The 17,694-nt window shown below is 40.9% G+C and overlaps 1 protein-coding gene across 1 annotated transcript in view; it reads right to left on the minus strand.

Moving 5' to 3' along the window:
* The window catches only part of svep1 (sushi, von Willebrand factor type A, EGF and pentraxin domain containing 1), a 69,936-nt gene extending 66,793 nt beyond the window's left edge, over positions 1-3,143 (minus strand). The window contains exon 1 of the mRNA XM_063894636.1: positions 2,225-3,143. Coding sequence (XP_063750706.1) covers positions 2,225-2,749 — 525 coding nt within the window. The 5' untranslated portion in view covers positions 2,750-3,143. The remainder of the gene's footprint in view (positions 1-2,224) is intronic.
* Positions 3,144-17,694: the final 14,551 nt, after the last annotated feature.

The raw sequence follows: 17,694 nt of genomic DNA on the forward strand, positions 1-17,694 counted from the left end.
AGTGTTTGCCGACTATGATAAGTGAGTAACAGAATGCAATACAATCTTTTGTTTGAATCAATAACAGTGTTTAGAAGTTAAGAGCCTGAGCAGAGGTTGCCCTGCTTAATTCTTAAGCCCCCTTTGGCAGCTTCAGACCACTACATCACTTGATAAATCACCAAAAACATTCAGAGTGTTTGTGAATAATGATAAAGTCACTAAAGCTCCCCCAGAAAGCCTTTTCTTGGTATTGTTGTGGATTTAAGCAGCTGGGAAGCAGCCAGCGGTCTCCTTATCAGCACTTAAGTAAAGAGGGCGAGTTGGAGAGCCGTCCTGAGGGCCAAGCATCCAGCTGGAGGACACGGTCCGGTGTTATTGGCTCTCAACAGGATGGATGTGAGGGAAATCCTGCCAAAACTCAGCTTACCTAGACCTACCTCTATGACTGTAAAATTGGCCCCATGTGATTTTTTTTATTATCTACGATGCACTTATGGAAAGTTAGTGGGGTAGCATAAAAGTAATACAGGTTTTAAACCTAAAGATCAACCTATTTACTGCCAAGTTGCGGCGCATAAGCAAATCTGAAGTCTATCTGTCTTTTTTGAAGGATTAAATCACCATTTTTTGTTTCATAAAACTGTTTGTTTTCGAGGCACAACAAGAAAAAACTAAATAGCAAAACATCGGCAATGGCCAAAATTGCTACTCTATCACCGCAAAACTGATGATTATACGCCATATGATCATTACTGATAGGATGTGGTATTGTGCATCAAACCTTTCATTCAACACCCCCTCCCCTGCACAGCAACACGCTCTGCTATCTATCAGCTGTTGCATGAGTCAGGAGGGTTTCTGACTTCAGTGCACCCAGTCATAACACCTATAATGTGTTTTTGTCAGAAAGCCATGGTGTAATCCATTTGTCCTTCCATCTGTGTGGACGCAACAACCATCAGCAGACTGTCAGCAGGATAACAGGACCCAGCAGCATCTGAGTCCTGTCCTGTGTGTATTTCTAGCTGAAGGCAGATCTGAGGCTGAGCGAGGTGTTTACACGGGGCCAGACCCGATACCACCAACACGGCTTTTACAGCTGGGCTGTTTGGACTTGACGGATGAACTGTGCCATATGTCCTCGCCTCGGTGCATGTGTGTGTGACTGTGTATGTGCGCTGCTGGGTGTCAGGCAGCTCAAATCAACAAACCATAAACAAGCTAACATATTGACCCCCCTGTGACCTTGGGTAACCCCAAATCCCTGCCTGTACAACACATTCACACTTACAACCTGTACTGCCAGGAGGAATAACTCAGTAAAGGAGTATTTGACAAAACATTATCAGCAATAATGAAGTCATTTTATACCATTAGCTATAAGTGAAGTCAAATTCCCCCAGAAGGCTTGATCCAAACCACATTGACCACATTTCAGAGAGCAACCAACAACTTCTTGCTTACCTGTGTGTGTGTGTCGTGCTACTTGCTCCACTTTCTAACCTACTCATGGGTTGCTTCATGCATGCATCAGCTGTGTCTGTGCATGCATGTGCTCAATCTTAATGGTATTTTTATCACTGGAAACTCCTGAACACTTGCAGAGCGGCTTCCCCTCGCTGACTGCTGCTGTGTAATTTAGAGGAAGCAGGAGCCTCGGCAGCAAGGCTACGCATGGCCTCATTAATATCAACCTTTGTAATCCCCAAACACACACACACAGACACACACACAGACACACACACACACACACCGTCCGTAAGAAGTAAAACATATAAGTATCAATTTATGAACAAATTTGAAGGCATTTTTTATCAAGAATGTCAGAAATCAAACTCAGACTAAAAAGTGTTTTTTTGGTGTGTGTGTGTGTGACCTTTTTTTCATAATTAGACATTGTGTAGAGAAGCCTGGAAAAAGGTGGAGGGAGAGGGATATGAAATGCAATATTTCACTTCATCTAAACAAAGGCTGCAACCAATTACTTTCTGCATAGCTGTTTAGTCTCTGAAATGATATCAGAGGTCAAGGGAGGAAAGAAATCCAGAGATTCAAACTATACCAAAGGTAGGTGGGCTGGTGTGACACACACACACACACACACACACACACACACACACACACACACACACACACACACACACACACACACACACACACACACACACACACACACACACACACACACACACACACACACACACACACACACACACTTTTTTATCACTTCCTCTTGACTCACCGCTGCCCTCTGGAAGGCTCCTTTGGTGTAGGTGCCCCCCCCTCTGTAGTTGATAGCCGGGATCTCCTTGTTGAACAACGAACACTTGTGCTGGTGGGACTTGGGCGCCGAGATGTGATCCACCCTCGTCACCACGTGGGTCTTGGATGAGAAGGTCACCAACGCCACCCTCGTGTCCTCCTGCGCCACGGGGAAGTCGGACAGCATCTTGCGTATGAACCTCAGCTCGCTCAGGAAGTTGTTGGCCCCCACGCTGGATGACTCGTCCACCAGGAAGACCATGTCCAGGCAGGAGCTCTTCTCTCGCAGGTCGCGGACGTTCTGCTTGAACGCCTGGCCGAGGCGCTCCACTTTGCTCTCGGCGCTCTCCGACAGGTTGCCGGATGTTGAAGAGGAAGAGGTCAGCGGGGGCATCTGACGGGATCTGCGGGACTGTTGTTGGGCGCTGGTCAATACGTCCAGGATGAACAAGACCAAAAGGCAAGAAGTCCATAATGGTGTTAAAGAGTACCTTTGAGGAAACATAGTGACAGTCAGTCCAACACCTGCACAGTGGAAATGCTCTGAAGAGAAGAAAAAGGAAACGTGGATCCTGTTTGGAAGAATTCAGAGGATTTAAATATGTACTATGTCAGCGTCCAGGAACATAGCAGACAGCAACAGTTCAGTGCAAAAGTTCCTCAAAAGCATTGCTGAAGGAGATGAGGATTCTTTGCTTTTCCTTCAAAATAAGCACATATCCATCTGCTTCTTTTCCTCTCCAGTGGAAGAAAACTCAGATCCTGTCTGGAAAAATATTTAAGCTTGCTCGTGAGGTATGTGCCTGCCTGTCTGCAACAACAAATCTGGCTTTTCCTTTCTTTTTCTGCAGTAGATGTGTTTTTTAAAAAGCTTGTTCAGAGTCTGCATGTGTTCCTGCCTCTCCTGTCTGTGTGTCAATCTGTGCATCAGATCCAGAAACACCCCCGAGCCCCTTCAGTCGTCTTCAGTCCCAGAGTGCTGCCCTTCAGCTCCCGTTTTTCCTACGTGACACTCCTGCCTGCACCGTCAGCCAAGCTGTGAATGCTTGCTCCCCTCTTCTCCCCAAATCATTTAAAAAAAACACATGGGAGGAGGAGGAGGACGGAGGGAAAAAAGTTGGGAGACAGAGAGAGGCTGAGGGGAAAAAAGGGGGCCGTCCAGTCGAGGCTGTGAAGTCATTTTTTTCCTCTTCATCTCTCCTCCTCCTTTCCTCTCACCTCCCCCCTCTCTCCCCTATCTCTTTCTCTCACCCTCCCCCTTCTCTCTGTCTTTCTCTCCCCTGTATCTGACAGTGGACTGAGGTTGGATGTCAGTGCAGCACCTCGCCTGTCAACTTGTCAACATTCCCAAAATGCAGGAATGGCCGCTTGATCTAGTCCATGTGCTCGCACCGTGCGCCTTGAGGTAACGTCTCGATGAGATCAAACAGAGTGAGGGTGAAAGATGGGGCGAAGGGAGGAAACATTAGTCTGTTTAAAATCTCTGATTAGATTTAAGGAACAGGGTTTGGAGAGTTCGGAGATGGTGTGAAATCTCAAACCTGGATACAAAACTGTCAAATCATGACTCTTTCAGCTGCTCTCTTTCCTCTCCCTATCTCGTTTTGTGTTTTTGGCAAAGAAATAAAATATTCTTTTAAAGATGTATTCTTGCACCACAGGGATTCACACACTGTGCGGTTTCTCTGCGTCTCTTCGGTCTCGTCTCGTCTCTCCCTGTTTCTCCTTCTCTCTGAGCTGTCGTGTTTTCCTTCAGTGATTTTATCTGTAACCAAAACAAAAGTAGCCCGTGTTACAGAGGCACACTGCGCCTATTAAACCGGAGGCCTTTAGATTTACAGCAGAGAGCCCGGCTTCCAAAGGAGCTGCGGAGGTTCATGGAGAGGAAACAAGATGGGATATATGAGAAATAGAAGTGAGGGGGATTGAGAAAGTGAAAAATGAATATATAACATGGCAAAAGGTGTATCTGAATGTAGAACATCTCCTTTTGAAACCTACAATCACCTTCTTTTGGATGATTTCTGGACCATTTTGGTCAGATTTCAAACATCTTTTGTGTTTATTTGACATGGTGTAGAGACGAGAGTGATATGAAATGCAAGACTTCCCTTCATCTTAACAAAAGCTGCAACCAATTATCTTCTAGATTAATTGTTTAGTCTATGAAATGACACAAGAGGTCCAGGGGGAGGAAAAGAAAGCCAGATATTCAAACTATAGAAAGGTAGGTGGGCTGGTGTGTCTGCATACTTCTGGCCGTTAAGTGTATGAAAAGAAAGGAAACCATCAAACAGATAAGACAGATAACATGAAGAAATAAAGAAATGGGGAGTAATAGGAGGCGACGGTAACAATAACAAATGTGAGAGTTGACAGAGGTTGTGTGTGTGTGTCTTATACATTGAGCCACAGTGACACACAGCTCAGTGTTTATTAGCCTGTATAAGCCAGGCTTCCTCAGTCCCTCTCATTAAACGACACTGGAAACTTCTGCAAAGAGAGTGGAATAGAAAGTAGCGTCATGCCGGACGGATAAACTGATTGACACGCAGAAATATAGAGGCTAAAAACACACACACATGCTGATAGAGACACACACTCTGGCTCCCACACATGCTGAAAGGGGGATGAGCACAGCTGTGACTTCCTGCTTTTTGGCACTGGAGACCCATCACCAGACTTTCGTGGGGGTCTCAGGGGAGAGGAGGCTTGTGAATGTGTTTTGATGGGGGGTTGTGTGTTGGTTGCACTGAATACTGAAGCAAAAAAGTCCTCTATGTACTGTACAACACTTCTGCAGCGTTATCTGTACATTTTCATTACAGTTTGACTAACTTCTATTATGTTTATAGATCAAAAATAACATTTCTAACACAGAAACTGAAGACTTTTTTAGGATTCAGTTTTATAATCTAAACAACTTCAGGGTTAAAATGTTCCCAAGAGATGCGGCCACCCTTTTTGAAGAGTCTAAACCGTTTAAAATCTAAATAAAGCAGTGAAAACTGTCATTGCTGAGAGGTATAAAATTAAACAAAGTACAAAAAAGACAGAACAAATAAGCTTGCTCATTCAGTCTGCCGCAGATCAAATTTAATGTCTGCCTTTCTTAAATTCCACACAATTTAAGGCCCTTTTTTTAGATGTGGACTTTCAAAAACAAAAATTAAGACTTGTTTCTAAGGATTTGTGGGAAGCGTGTAAACACGGGATGAAGGATGTGTGCAAAGTTTCACATGCTATGTGTGCAATTGTACAAAAGCAATGAAATATTGGACAAAACACAACAAGAAATGGAATATAACAGTGCAATTGAGAAGGAAAGGGAATAGTTTTCCTGGTGGTTTTGCCTCTGAGGATGTAGAGCTGTCTCTTGCTCACAAACACTTTGGTAAAAATACAATATAGCAAAATGCAGTGTGGCTAAATTGCGTGATCTATATAGTCTATAAAGATTAAAATATGTCCAACAACAATAGGCGGTCTGACACTGAACCTCAGCTGTTAAGACACTTACTTTTTCGTTCTTCCACACGCTTCTTGTCTTTCTTTTTCCTCTGTAAAAGAAGAAAAAGAGGTCAAGAATGGTACAAAGACTGCGCATATCAATTCACACACTTGTACTCTCTCTCATACACACTCACACGTGATCTCTCACCTGTGTGTGATCACCTGAAAGCAGACTGGAGAAGCATTAACAGTAGCTACAGGTGATAACACATTCCTCATATTTCTTGGCATTTCTGGCCTAGAGGATGAAGAACTTATCTCAGAAGCCTTTCCAAAACATTCCTTCACTGCTCAGTTTGATTTAAAATCAGGTTTAATTTGGTTCCTGTGTGATCTCAGGGAAAATAATACTCCGAACTGGATCCACACATTGGGCTGCCTACATTAAGTGGATTTAAGCTGAAGCTAGGTATTATGTAATGTGTATTGATGTGTCAAGGATTGTACATGTTTCCATTGCTCGTATAACTTTTGGTAATTTAGATTTGCTTATTTTCTCAGGTTCCCTGCTTAATTTAAAGTATTTGGGTTTGTGTCTGCTGTCAAAACAAGACGTTTGATAGGGTTACTTGGGGTTTCAATTGTATGGCATTTAGTACACCAAAACATTGATAGGAAAAAAACAGACAGATAAATGTAATGTTTACATATTTTAATCTTCATTTCGCTTGTTGTTATTGTTGTTGTTGTCAATCCAAATTGTGGTGTCTTTGGACCTCGCTGTGTATTTGAACTACAACTGTGAACTACAATTCCCATGAGAGGACGCAGCTGCAAGAAGTCGCACAGGTGAGCTCGATTTGTATCGATTTGCTAAGTAATTAGCAGCTTCGTCCTCCTTTTGTCTAACTTTAACCATGTTTAATCTATTGTAACACTCATGTTAGTCGCACAGTTTGGTTCACAGTGGGCTATACTTCACAATGTGTCCCTCATTTGCTTGGAAACTGAAAAATTAAACAGCAAAGCGGCCAATTACGTCATTTACAGGATGAGAAGCAGTGTCTAGCTTGTTAGCTAAACTGGTATTGCCTTTGCAGGGTAACATACTGGGAGGGGATACTTTATAATTGTATTCAAGGCTTATGTCATGATTTGGAAATGTTACAGAGTTTGTAAATCAACCTAAAAGGAGCCACAACAGACATTAAACAACAAAGCGTTCACTCTTTATCGAGCCCGTTTACCGCATTTTGTTAGCTTAACAGTGTTAATTAGCTCGTTAATTAGCTTAGCAGCACCATGCTAATGTACACTCCACAGAGCCTGTTTAACCGCCTGTACTTTAAATGAACTATGAATGGAAAACTAAACCGCTTCGATACGTTTTTTCATGTGTTTTTATCAGTATAAATGTTAATTAAGGGCTGACTCACCGTTAACTCACACAAGAACCACTTTTTCCAGTCAGCCGTTGCACTGAGGTAACACTGCCCTCTACAGGCGGGTGCATGTCATTACAGCACAGGTGTGTGGCGTATGCTGTGACGTATTGAGGCCGCTAGATGGCGCACTAATATAAAACCTGTGTTAGGGCTTATATGAAGAAAGATGTGACTATTTATTTATCAAGAGTCATTTAAATACCTTTAAGGCACTTATTTTCCGTCAATAACATTGAATGGTACGAGTACAGTATACATCAAATAAAAAGTGGGTTTTTTAACCTTAAGATATTTGCCTTTATCTTTCAATTAGTCCAACATTACTGATGTATAAAATCCTGTATTAAAAGAAAATGCACTCAAGCTAAATTACATACAGTATATACGCATTGTGTGTCTTTATGAGTGGACTATCATCACTTGAATGATGTTGTAGCTGCTCGATTTGGAGCTATTTCTAACTACTATATTTTATTTTTGCTCTATATGGGCCAACTCAGAGGATAGTCATTTTTCTAATTTAATAACTGGAACAACTTATTCATGTTTTTCAATAAAATATTTGGGATTTACATAAGTAGTGGACTTGCAGTATATATGTATATCAAGTTTATTTACATACATTGTTTTTGATTGAAAATAAGCATAAAGGACCAACATTTTATTCCAGTTAATTTGACTAACGAGTTCTGCAGTGTATATTATCACACTCTAATGTTGTTATGATCAGTGAGAGTGAGTGTCTGTTATGAGTATGCACGGTTAAGGGAGTGTTCACCAAAAGAGGGAGGTCACATGACTCACATCTGCTGAATGCCAGTTATCATGTTTTGCTCTGCTTGGTAGTTTTACAAATGAACTCAGCAGATTGTCCGTGCTATTTTGCAAGAGTTAGGGCTTCTCTTGTCTGTGACATTTCATTTCCCCGTTGGTGACAGCATTTCTTTTCGTAGACATATTCTGCTCATTTCCAGGTTAATATTTGCATTTGTGCCTCTACTATCACCACATTTGAGCTTTGAGGCTTTCTTTTTCTTGCTATTTTTAAAGCTCTTTAAAGTCTTGGCAGGTTGTATCCCTCAATTGGATTTGGGCTAATCCTACAATTGTTTTGTTGTTCATTTTTAACTTGATTCATAATATCCTTAGCTTGCACCTTTTAAAGACTGCGTTGAAATGTGTCTATGTTTGTTCGTCCTAATAATCCTCGGAAGTTTGTTGTCCTTGAACAGCTGCACAGAGATCCACTTCTCACTTCTTTTATGTACTTCCTCTTTTGGATATTTTATGTTTCATAGCTTTGCAACCGATTGCCCACTAGGGACAAATAATGTCAGCACTGATTGATTGAGAATAGACAAAATATGTCCATAACAGGACATGAACAATCCCCTTTGAAGCATTTTTATTCTCAAGCGCTCAGAATGAAAGAAATTAATAAGAGCAGCTTTTCACCACATGTGAATCTGTTCGAAAACAGCTTGGATTTACGCCTTTTTGCCATCAATAAATCTCTACTGACAGATGTGGACGGTCAAGCCTGACTCAGGGATTGACAGCAGCTTGGTGTGTGAGCTCTGCAGAGACGTCCAGAATATCAATACGTCTGCATGATCAGAATGCAGCGTGCATCTTATGAAGCTGTGTATTAATTTAGATCTGTGTGTTTGTGGATGTGATATAAAGCTGTGTCAGTGGAAAAAAGTAATGGCTTTATGTTTAGCTGAGACTATTTATAGACTGGGCTGCACTCACAGGCAGCATAAATATTTTATAAATCCAACCAGCCTGCAAGAAAGTGACGTCCTTGGAGTAGAAAAATCGACCACAAACACACTAGCAGATTTATCATCCTTTACTGAACACACACACACCACGATTTAAAGCTGTACCAGTCATGTGATCTTCTCATAGTGCAGAAAGTATTGGGGTTTTTGTAGCCATCAAGGTCACCAAAATCAATACACAAAATATTTCAATTTCAGATATTTTTTCTTGTCACCCAGGATTGGATCAGTGGCCATTGTTCTTTAAGATTGCTGCTAGTTATCAATCATTCAGCCATCAGACAGAATCAACCCTGAAATCTAATTAAAGCATGTAAATGAGAAGGTATTTGCATTCATAACAGGCCCTCGGGCATGCAAATATGTTGTCTAACTTTTAATGTTCCCTGCCTCGCATTCACACAGCCGCTGGAGAGACTATTTGTTATGTTACTTACCACTTGGCATGTATATGTAATACAAAGACAGATAAATGCACAAAAACACACACACTAAGAGGTTAGAGAGACAGAAAGGAAGCGTCTTCGTGGGAAAGGTCCACAAAGAAGAAATGTGTCAGATTCTACACCTTCACAGGAGTGATATATCATGTAATATACACACACACACACACACACACACACACACACACACACACACACACACACACACCAACAAATGCAGTTAGCATACCAACTCCCATTCAGCCTATACTGTGAGATGTGTGTCTTTATTTTTACAGAAAAAGCTAAAAACAAGGTCATATTCTTAGCTTTTTTACCTCATCTCACCATCTTCCTCAGCTGAGTCAATAACGTGTCCTTTCAAACAGAGCTCACTGTTGCCACATATGCTTTGATGAAGCCCTCCTGAACTATGTCAGCATAATGGAGGGTTTATTAGTCGTAAAATGTACCAAACATGAGTTGACTCAACGGGATGCTTACCTCCAAATATGCACCGTGTAAGATTCAAGATACTTTATTGTCATATATATAAGTTGAAATACTTAGACTACATTTTCACATACGTTCACAAAGGATCTTAAAGTCCTCATCAGACATTTACAGTTTCTGTTCTGTCGAGAAACCAAATTGCTCCTAAAATAAATCCTCGCAGACAACTTTTGTGGCACCTGAGGGTCATCAAAGCTCCACACTGTCAGAACCACTTCTATCTTTCGTTCTGTCTGTTTCCTATTTCTTTTTTTGGGGGGGGGAGAAAGGAGACAGTAGACAAAAGGAGAAAAAGAGGAATAAACAATAAGAGCAGAAAGAGGGGAGGGAGATCCTATAATATATGGAGGTATAGGCAGGGTAGGGAGGGTGGGGAGTAAGATGAGGAGTTAATTTCTTCAGGCAGTGTAAACTGGATTCAGCCAGACTTCCATACAAAAAACAGCCCCGTTCAGACACTGCTGACGGTAGGGGGCTAGAAAGTTAAAAAGAGGATACTGTATGTGCTGTCTCATGAGAAACTCTCAAATCCTAGTTTTTACCCGTGCAAAGTGTCTCTCGCTCCTCACGCTGAGAGAGGAAGTTGTGTTTTGGAGGAACTTGAAAACACACTCAGCTGCGGGCTCAGCGGATAACTGCTCTTTCAAATCCTTTGTTCTTCTTAAGGATTGTCTACTGCTAGTTTCAAATTGTGAGGAATAAAATTAAGTACACAATACATTTGAAATCTGTGTTGTTGTTGTTGTTGTTGTTGTTGTTTTTGTCTATACTGTGTTTTCTTACTTACTTAACTGGTTGTTTTCATACACCCCCAGCATATCTTTAAAAGGAAGTGTTCCCGTCATGATCAGATGAAGTATTAAACAGATGTTCTTTGTCCCAGTGGGACCCCCTGCCATAATGGGAATGATGATTCTGAAAAGTCAACAGTTATATTAAGCATCAGGGTAAACAAAGAGACGGATAAGACACATTAGGTGAGTCAGCTGTTGTGCGGCAGAGGTGTCAGCGCGAGACGGGCGATAACACCAGAGGCAGGCAAGTTCAGACCCGCACAGGCACAGACGTAAAAAGAGATCCGAAATCATGAGGATGTAACATCTTTTTATTTAGAAATGGCTTTAGTTCATCAGAGGTGAATTTCCTGAAGGAACAGGAAAAGGAACGACAGCAAAGTAAGAATAATGACAACAACCCTGGTAATGGATTCCTTTTTCCTAGAAAGGCACTCAACCCCTGCCAAGGCTGTGTCCCCAATTGAGAAGCAATGCATGTAGCCGGCCCTTGATGCCGAGCAACTCCAAAATAAAATATGTTCTTCCTTGGTCAATGTTTGACATTTCCACCATGAAATTTGGGCCAGTACTTTTTCCTAGTACTGCCTTAAAAACAGACAAACAAACCCACAAACCAAACCGTAAACACAGCCCCCCTGGTGGGTGTAAATCATGATGTGTGCTGCTTTAAGGAGAGTCGAGTGTTCATTGATGAAAACCAAGAAAATCCTGAAACGGAACATTAAAAAAAACACAGCTATGGTCCTTTTTTAAATGTGGTATTTGAATGTTAATTCAATCCGTTCCCAAGCTTTAAATGACACCTTGAACTTCTTTTCACATTAAAATACACATTCTTATGATTTGAAAGTGTATCACTGCTCAACAATAACAGCTGTTACAAAACATCTCCCCTTCCCCTCATTGATGTTCATTTGTATTTCCTGATATAGACTCTATCTTCAGCGATACCAAAAGGGAATGAGTTTGTTTAGGGGGTGATCTCCGCATGAGCTCTCGAACACATTGTCCAAATAACTCATATGTTTCTGGGGACATGGTAAACACAAGGCTCGGATTACCCTCCCCACTCCCATGCTCACACGCCCCCTCTCCCCATTTGTCCTCCTCCTCCAGCCCTTCAATCACTTCTTTCTACTACCTCTTTGTACTCTCTTCGGTATTTCCTCCAACTCTCGCTATAAATTCACACATTCCTCTCTTTCTCGAAGAAGTCATCTTCACTTTCACAAACCTTTTTCCTCCCCCCTCTGACCACCCCTTCTCCATCCCCTCTCTCTGTTTGTCTTCCCCCGTCTTGAGTAACCCCATCTTATGTTTCTGTCAATAAATGTTTTTAGATATAGGGATAAGAATAAACAGTATGTCATACTACCCACCCGACATGCCACTGAATGAACATGTGCTGTCTCTGCACGGGAAGACAATTCTTGGAAGACGGTGGGCGGGACACAACCTCACCGGCGTCATCGCTCCTAATATGGTGTCAACATGCAAAGCAAAGTGCTGACATGGTCAAAAACATGCTGAAATAAACATGCATGTACAGTGCACTGAGGGTCTTAATATGCACTAATCAACATGTATGTTTAATATCGTGAAGTTTCATTATTTAGAATCAGAAACAGGTTAACTAACATGTGTATTTTGTGCACACATAAACACAGTTAAAGAAGATCAATGGTTAGAAAAACAACCACAAACTATTAGAACATTAAGTTATATAGAAAATGATTTGCATAAATACATATACCAAAGAACTATGTTCAGTATACCATGTACAAAGAGGAAGCTTGTTTACAAATGTGCAAAATATTCAGATTTAAGTATTAAACATGATAAGAAGGAGGGCCGAAACGCTTGTTATTCCCTTTACTTGGGTCTTATATGGGTTTTTTTGTGGGCTCTGTGCCATGAAAGAGGGATGTGTTTGTTATTATAAGGTAACACTATGTTCCCTGAGACAAATAGGATTTTTTTTTTGTGGTTATGATTCAATGGCTACGCCTCCTGCTCCACCTCTTTCTCTTCCTTCTCCTCCTCCTCATAATATCATCCTTAAGCTGGATTTGAGCGCACAGAACATACTGCTTTGTTCTCCTGTACTCAAATTACGGACAGGATCATTTTGTCACACGGTGTTTTATTGTGTGTGCAAATCTGCAACCTGTTTCTCCAGAAGAAGTTAAACACAGGTGGGTAATTACATTTAATGTTACCAAACAGAAATTGCTGTCAATCAATGTGCAGAGGCTGAGTTAAATTAAATAAAGGAAGCAAAACAATAAGAGGAAACCCTGAAAGGCATTAACAACTTCTGCCATTAAAACCATCTCAGTCCAACAATAGCTCTGACCCTTTCATCAAACGTTCATGATGGGGAAGCAACACCTCCCTGATTAAATGTGTAAGTGATTAACAGCTCTCTGCACTGATCAGATTTCCCAAATCAAACATCAGACATTAATTACCTTAAATTTCCTTTGTCCTGATCTTTGTCTTATTCAGCTGGTTTCTGTTTGGCAGAACAACATTTGGAGTGAACAGGGAAATGGTATGGGACATTAAAGCATTAATAGATGAAAAGAAAACTACATTTCCCATTAGGGACTGTTCCAAAAAAAAAAGGGGGGGGGGGGGTCAGAAAACGGGCAGGGAATGTTTTTTAATTTAGATTTTATTTTATTCCTCATATCATTTTATTACATTTTTATTCAATAGATATTACAATATATCTTGCATCTTAATACATTTTGTCATCTGTTCTTTCAAAATAAACCAAACAATGATGATCTTATTCTTACATTACGTATTCGTGTCTTGTAGCAAATAATTGTAAGTCCTCCAAATTAGTTTGACGATATATTTATCTCCACGACTTCTTGAAAATCGTGTTTTCATTCTTCCTTTGGGAATTCATAATAACATTATTGCCTTTCTTGTGAAAGAGATAAGAGCACGCCCTTGATTCTGTATAATTGTGTCACTTTCTGATACAAAAACCACCTACTGTCAGATCCTGGTGGTTATTATTGTAACAGGTTACTGTAAAAGGAAACCTTAGTGTTCTGACATGTTGACTGTGTGAGAGTTGTCGGTAAGCAGAGAACCGAGGAGCTCAGTGCATTAGTGAGATGAGTCTGGCCCGTTTCCAGGTTCTGTTCCCTGGGTTTATCAGGAGGGATGTCTGCGTAATTCTACTCCCACATCTGTTTTCGGCAAGAATCCAGTACTGTGTCATTCTTGGTTTTAACTAGCAGTAATCTATCCTCTTTCATCTCTTTTAATTGGCTTTTGCATCTGACCAAAGTGAGATTTGGACAGTTTAGGGCCTTAAAAAATGTTTTTGGACTTAATCTAAGTCTTCATCACATGATAACTATGCAGAAATTCCCAAAAATGAACAAGGTCTGATGTGCTGATTCAGAAAATATCTTGATTGGGAGAGCAGAGTACGGGAACTAGGTGAACTAACCACAATTTGGACTTATGAAACACACACTCCTGTTTGTCAAGTCAAACACACAACTGGAGCCTGATGCTGGTTAGCTTAGCTTAGCATAAACTGTGGAACTGAGATGAAAAAGCTGGCCAGGCTCTTTCCGAAATAACAAAATCCTAAATTGCTTTACAAACATCGATATCTTCTGTCAGTTAGAAGAACATCTTTAGTTTCAAGGATCCTGAAAATTAACGTATCTTATTTTACCACCAATCTAATTGCGTCTATTTTAAGTAAATTCGATCCTCTTGCTATCGTCTCAGTGAGCCTATCTTAATGGAAACTTCCCAAATCAAACATAGATTCTGCTTTTAAAAGTGTCTTGACGTATCTGTGGTGTACCAGCCATCACTGTTGGTGTTATGGTCCAGTCCTTGTTGGTCCCTGCATCTCCCTGCCTGGAACCACAGCCATTACCTCCGTGTTTGCATGTTATTGTTCCAATTTTCCAGCCACTGAGCAGCAAACCACCTGAAATAGCAGGGTTACTCATTTACAGCCTTATCTGGAGAATCTCCATGCCTATCACCACCCAATCTGTCACATGCCAGAGAGGCTGTGTGTGTGTGTGTGTGTGTGTGTGTGTGTGTGTGTGTGTGTGTGTGTGTGTGTGTGTGTGTGTGTGTGTGTGTGTGTGTGTGTGTGTGTGTGTGTGTGTGTGTGTGTGTGTGTGTGTGTGTGTGTGTGTGTGTGTGTGTGTGTGTGTGTGTGTGGACATATGGACATATGGACATATGTTATGTATGTTTTCAGAGGATTACGTCAACCTCCATGTGATGGAAAGGTGGAATGTGTGTGTGAAAGGTGATGACCGGAAGTAAGGCTTCAGAGGTGGATCCAGTTATCAAATCTGCATTTTAGAAACATCATCACTCAAATTAAGGTGATTTAAACCGCATATATGAGGCTGAGAAAATAGGTGTGGGAATACAGGTATTGTTTGTGTCCCACGTGCACGTGCCCCACACACAGCTGTGCAAAAGTGGGTGCCGTTATCAGAGAACAGGTCCAGAGTCAGCTTTACACTGATAAACTCCCAGTAACAGCTGACTCGGAACATGCCTGTGAAGTTCAAACCACATGCCATTTCTGCAATAGCTGAAAAAAAGCCTCCCTCTGTCCCGTTCTCAAATCTGACAAAGGATTCTCAGATATGAGTTCCTGAATCTGCATCCTATTTGCTCTCCATTAGAATTCATATAGCATAGCATAAAAAAGTGGATGAAATTGCCATGCCTAGAGCCATGTTGCTAGCCTAGCTAAGCTAATTGGAAGGCGCAACTTAAACCCCAGTTGTTGCTCAATTTAAAATCCATTATTTGGGAGTACACTGACTGTACTGTAGGTGCAACATACTGTAAAATGAGTCCTGCTTTAGCTTCACGCTAACTTCCCATCTTTTCTCTGCACCTTGCTCTTTGTCAAACATCTCCTGGTGTTTAGCATAAACTCCCGAGTCTTATCTCTTTTTGCTCCAAAGGTCCAGCAAGCTAATCTACACACACACACACACACACACACACACACACACACACACACACACACACACACACACACACACACACACACACACACACACACACACACACACACACACACACACACACACAGTGTTCTGTTACCATTCGCGCCAGTTTGTTAGCATTTTAGCCATTTTAGCAAAAGTTAGCCTGTTTGTACAAGTTCGATTCGTACAAACTTAATACACATGTCCTCTGTATTTCTGCTGTAAACTGTTAGCAGACTGGGGAGATGTATTAATATTTTATTTTTTATACACTGATTGGAGTATTTTTTGCAACTCAACAGCCAATCTCACCTTTTCTTGTTCAAACAAAAGTAATATGGTCCATTTCCCAAAGCTGTTACCTATTTATTATATCAAAGCCATTTATCCTTTAATTAGACAGTGGCACAATAAGAAGCAGTCTAATCTAATCAAGCAGATAATGCAAATGGAGGCTGTTTGGATGCAATCAACTATCACAACCAAATCAATAACAGACATTAGGATTACAAAAGCCTTCCTTTAGGTGTATTGATCTGCAGAGAATGGTGAGACGTTCCTGAAATCAGGTAAAAACTGGCAACAATAAAACGTATTTAGACTTACTTTAAGATATGTTTTTATTTGGACTTTGGTGTAACTGTGTTCATAGAGGAATTTCCATCATCCTTTCTCTTATAAAATACACTGTTACTGCATTCAATTGTTTAATTCCACTAATTAACAGTAGACTAAAAGAGCACAACTACAGTATTTCATTTTCAAATTTCAGTATTTCTCTGGTTTAATCTTGCCATACAGTTAGAGTGACCATCACACAATATGAGGAAGCTTTGAAAGGGATCTTTGACCCTCATATCAGCTACGTCAAAACCCCAAAACCAGGCTGCATTTGCTGACTGATTTAGAAAAGATCCTTGCAGGTGCTGCACACCAGCAAAATGTCAACACTGGCCCACTGGCCAGTTTCCTAATGGTCAAGCATGTGTACTGTGTGTGAGCAGTGTGTGCACCTTCCTGCCTCACTGACCAGGTACACTTAGAGTCAGAACCAATGTTGCACAGGGGAAGACAAAAACAGGAGTCTGGTTACAGATGTAGTGTAGTCCGAGTCTTTTGAGGTGATTCAGGTGACCTTGTTTTACCCACTTAGCCGAGCACAACACTGGCTCTCTCAGTTTTTCGGAGATTAGTAGTTATGTAACTCCTGCTTTTGTTCAGCGCTCACTATCATGAGCCAACAGTTGTTCAGGATACTCCAGGGTCTCTCAGGTTAATCTGAGGTTTCCTATGAAATCACAGATGCTGATAAAGCTAAATGTGTCTGACATGAACTGAAGGACTAGGGTTCAAGGCCCCTCGCCCTGCCAGCTGGAGCAGCCTTGAGCAAAATGTAGTTAGTAACTGCTGTATTCTATATCCAGTGAACCTCAAAGGTAGATGTAATCCAAGGGAGTAATAAACTATAATTCAAGTATACTAAGTATATACTTCCATGTTGACATGATTGTTGTCCTAGAAGTGTGCTATTTTCAATTTATTTGGTATAATAATATGTATATCATAAATGCTTTAGGAAATACTGAATGCATTTAAGGTCTGCTATTTGGAGACACCATTAAGATGCAACCAAATCAACTTAAATACACATTTTTTTGCTAATGGTTACTTTAAAAATGTACTTTTTATTTACTCAAAGTACATTTAAATCACCTTTTTGGATAACCATTTAAAAAAAGTAGTGATTACCTAAAAATGTTGTACTCCTAAGTAGGCTAGTGTCTCAAGATAGTACAGTAGAAGTACTGGCTCATACCTTAGGCATACCAAAAATATATACTATACTATCAGAATGGGTGGGGAGATAGTGGTTGTATATGGATGGAAACACATCAGCAGTCTTGCATCATGTAGTGACATCTCGCTGGGCTAAATATAGACTCTGGGCACTGCTGCATCTTGAATAATAAGTGTGAATGAACGAGAAACCTCTGTGCGTCTGTGTGTAACTGAATAAGACAGAA

The sequence above is a fragment of the Eleginops maclovinus genome, chromosome 11 (genome assembly GCF_036324505.1).
Source record: "Eleginops maclovinus isolate JMC-PN-2008 ecotype Puerto Natales chromosome 11, JC_Emac_rtc_rv5, whole genome shotgun sequence".
NCBI classification, from domain to species: Eukaryota; Metazoa; Chordata; class Actinopteri; order Perciformes; family Eleginopidae; genus Eleginops; species Eleginops maclovinus.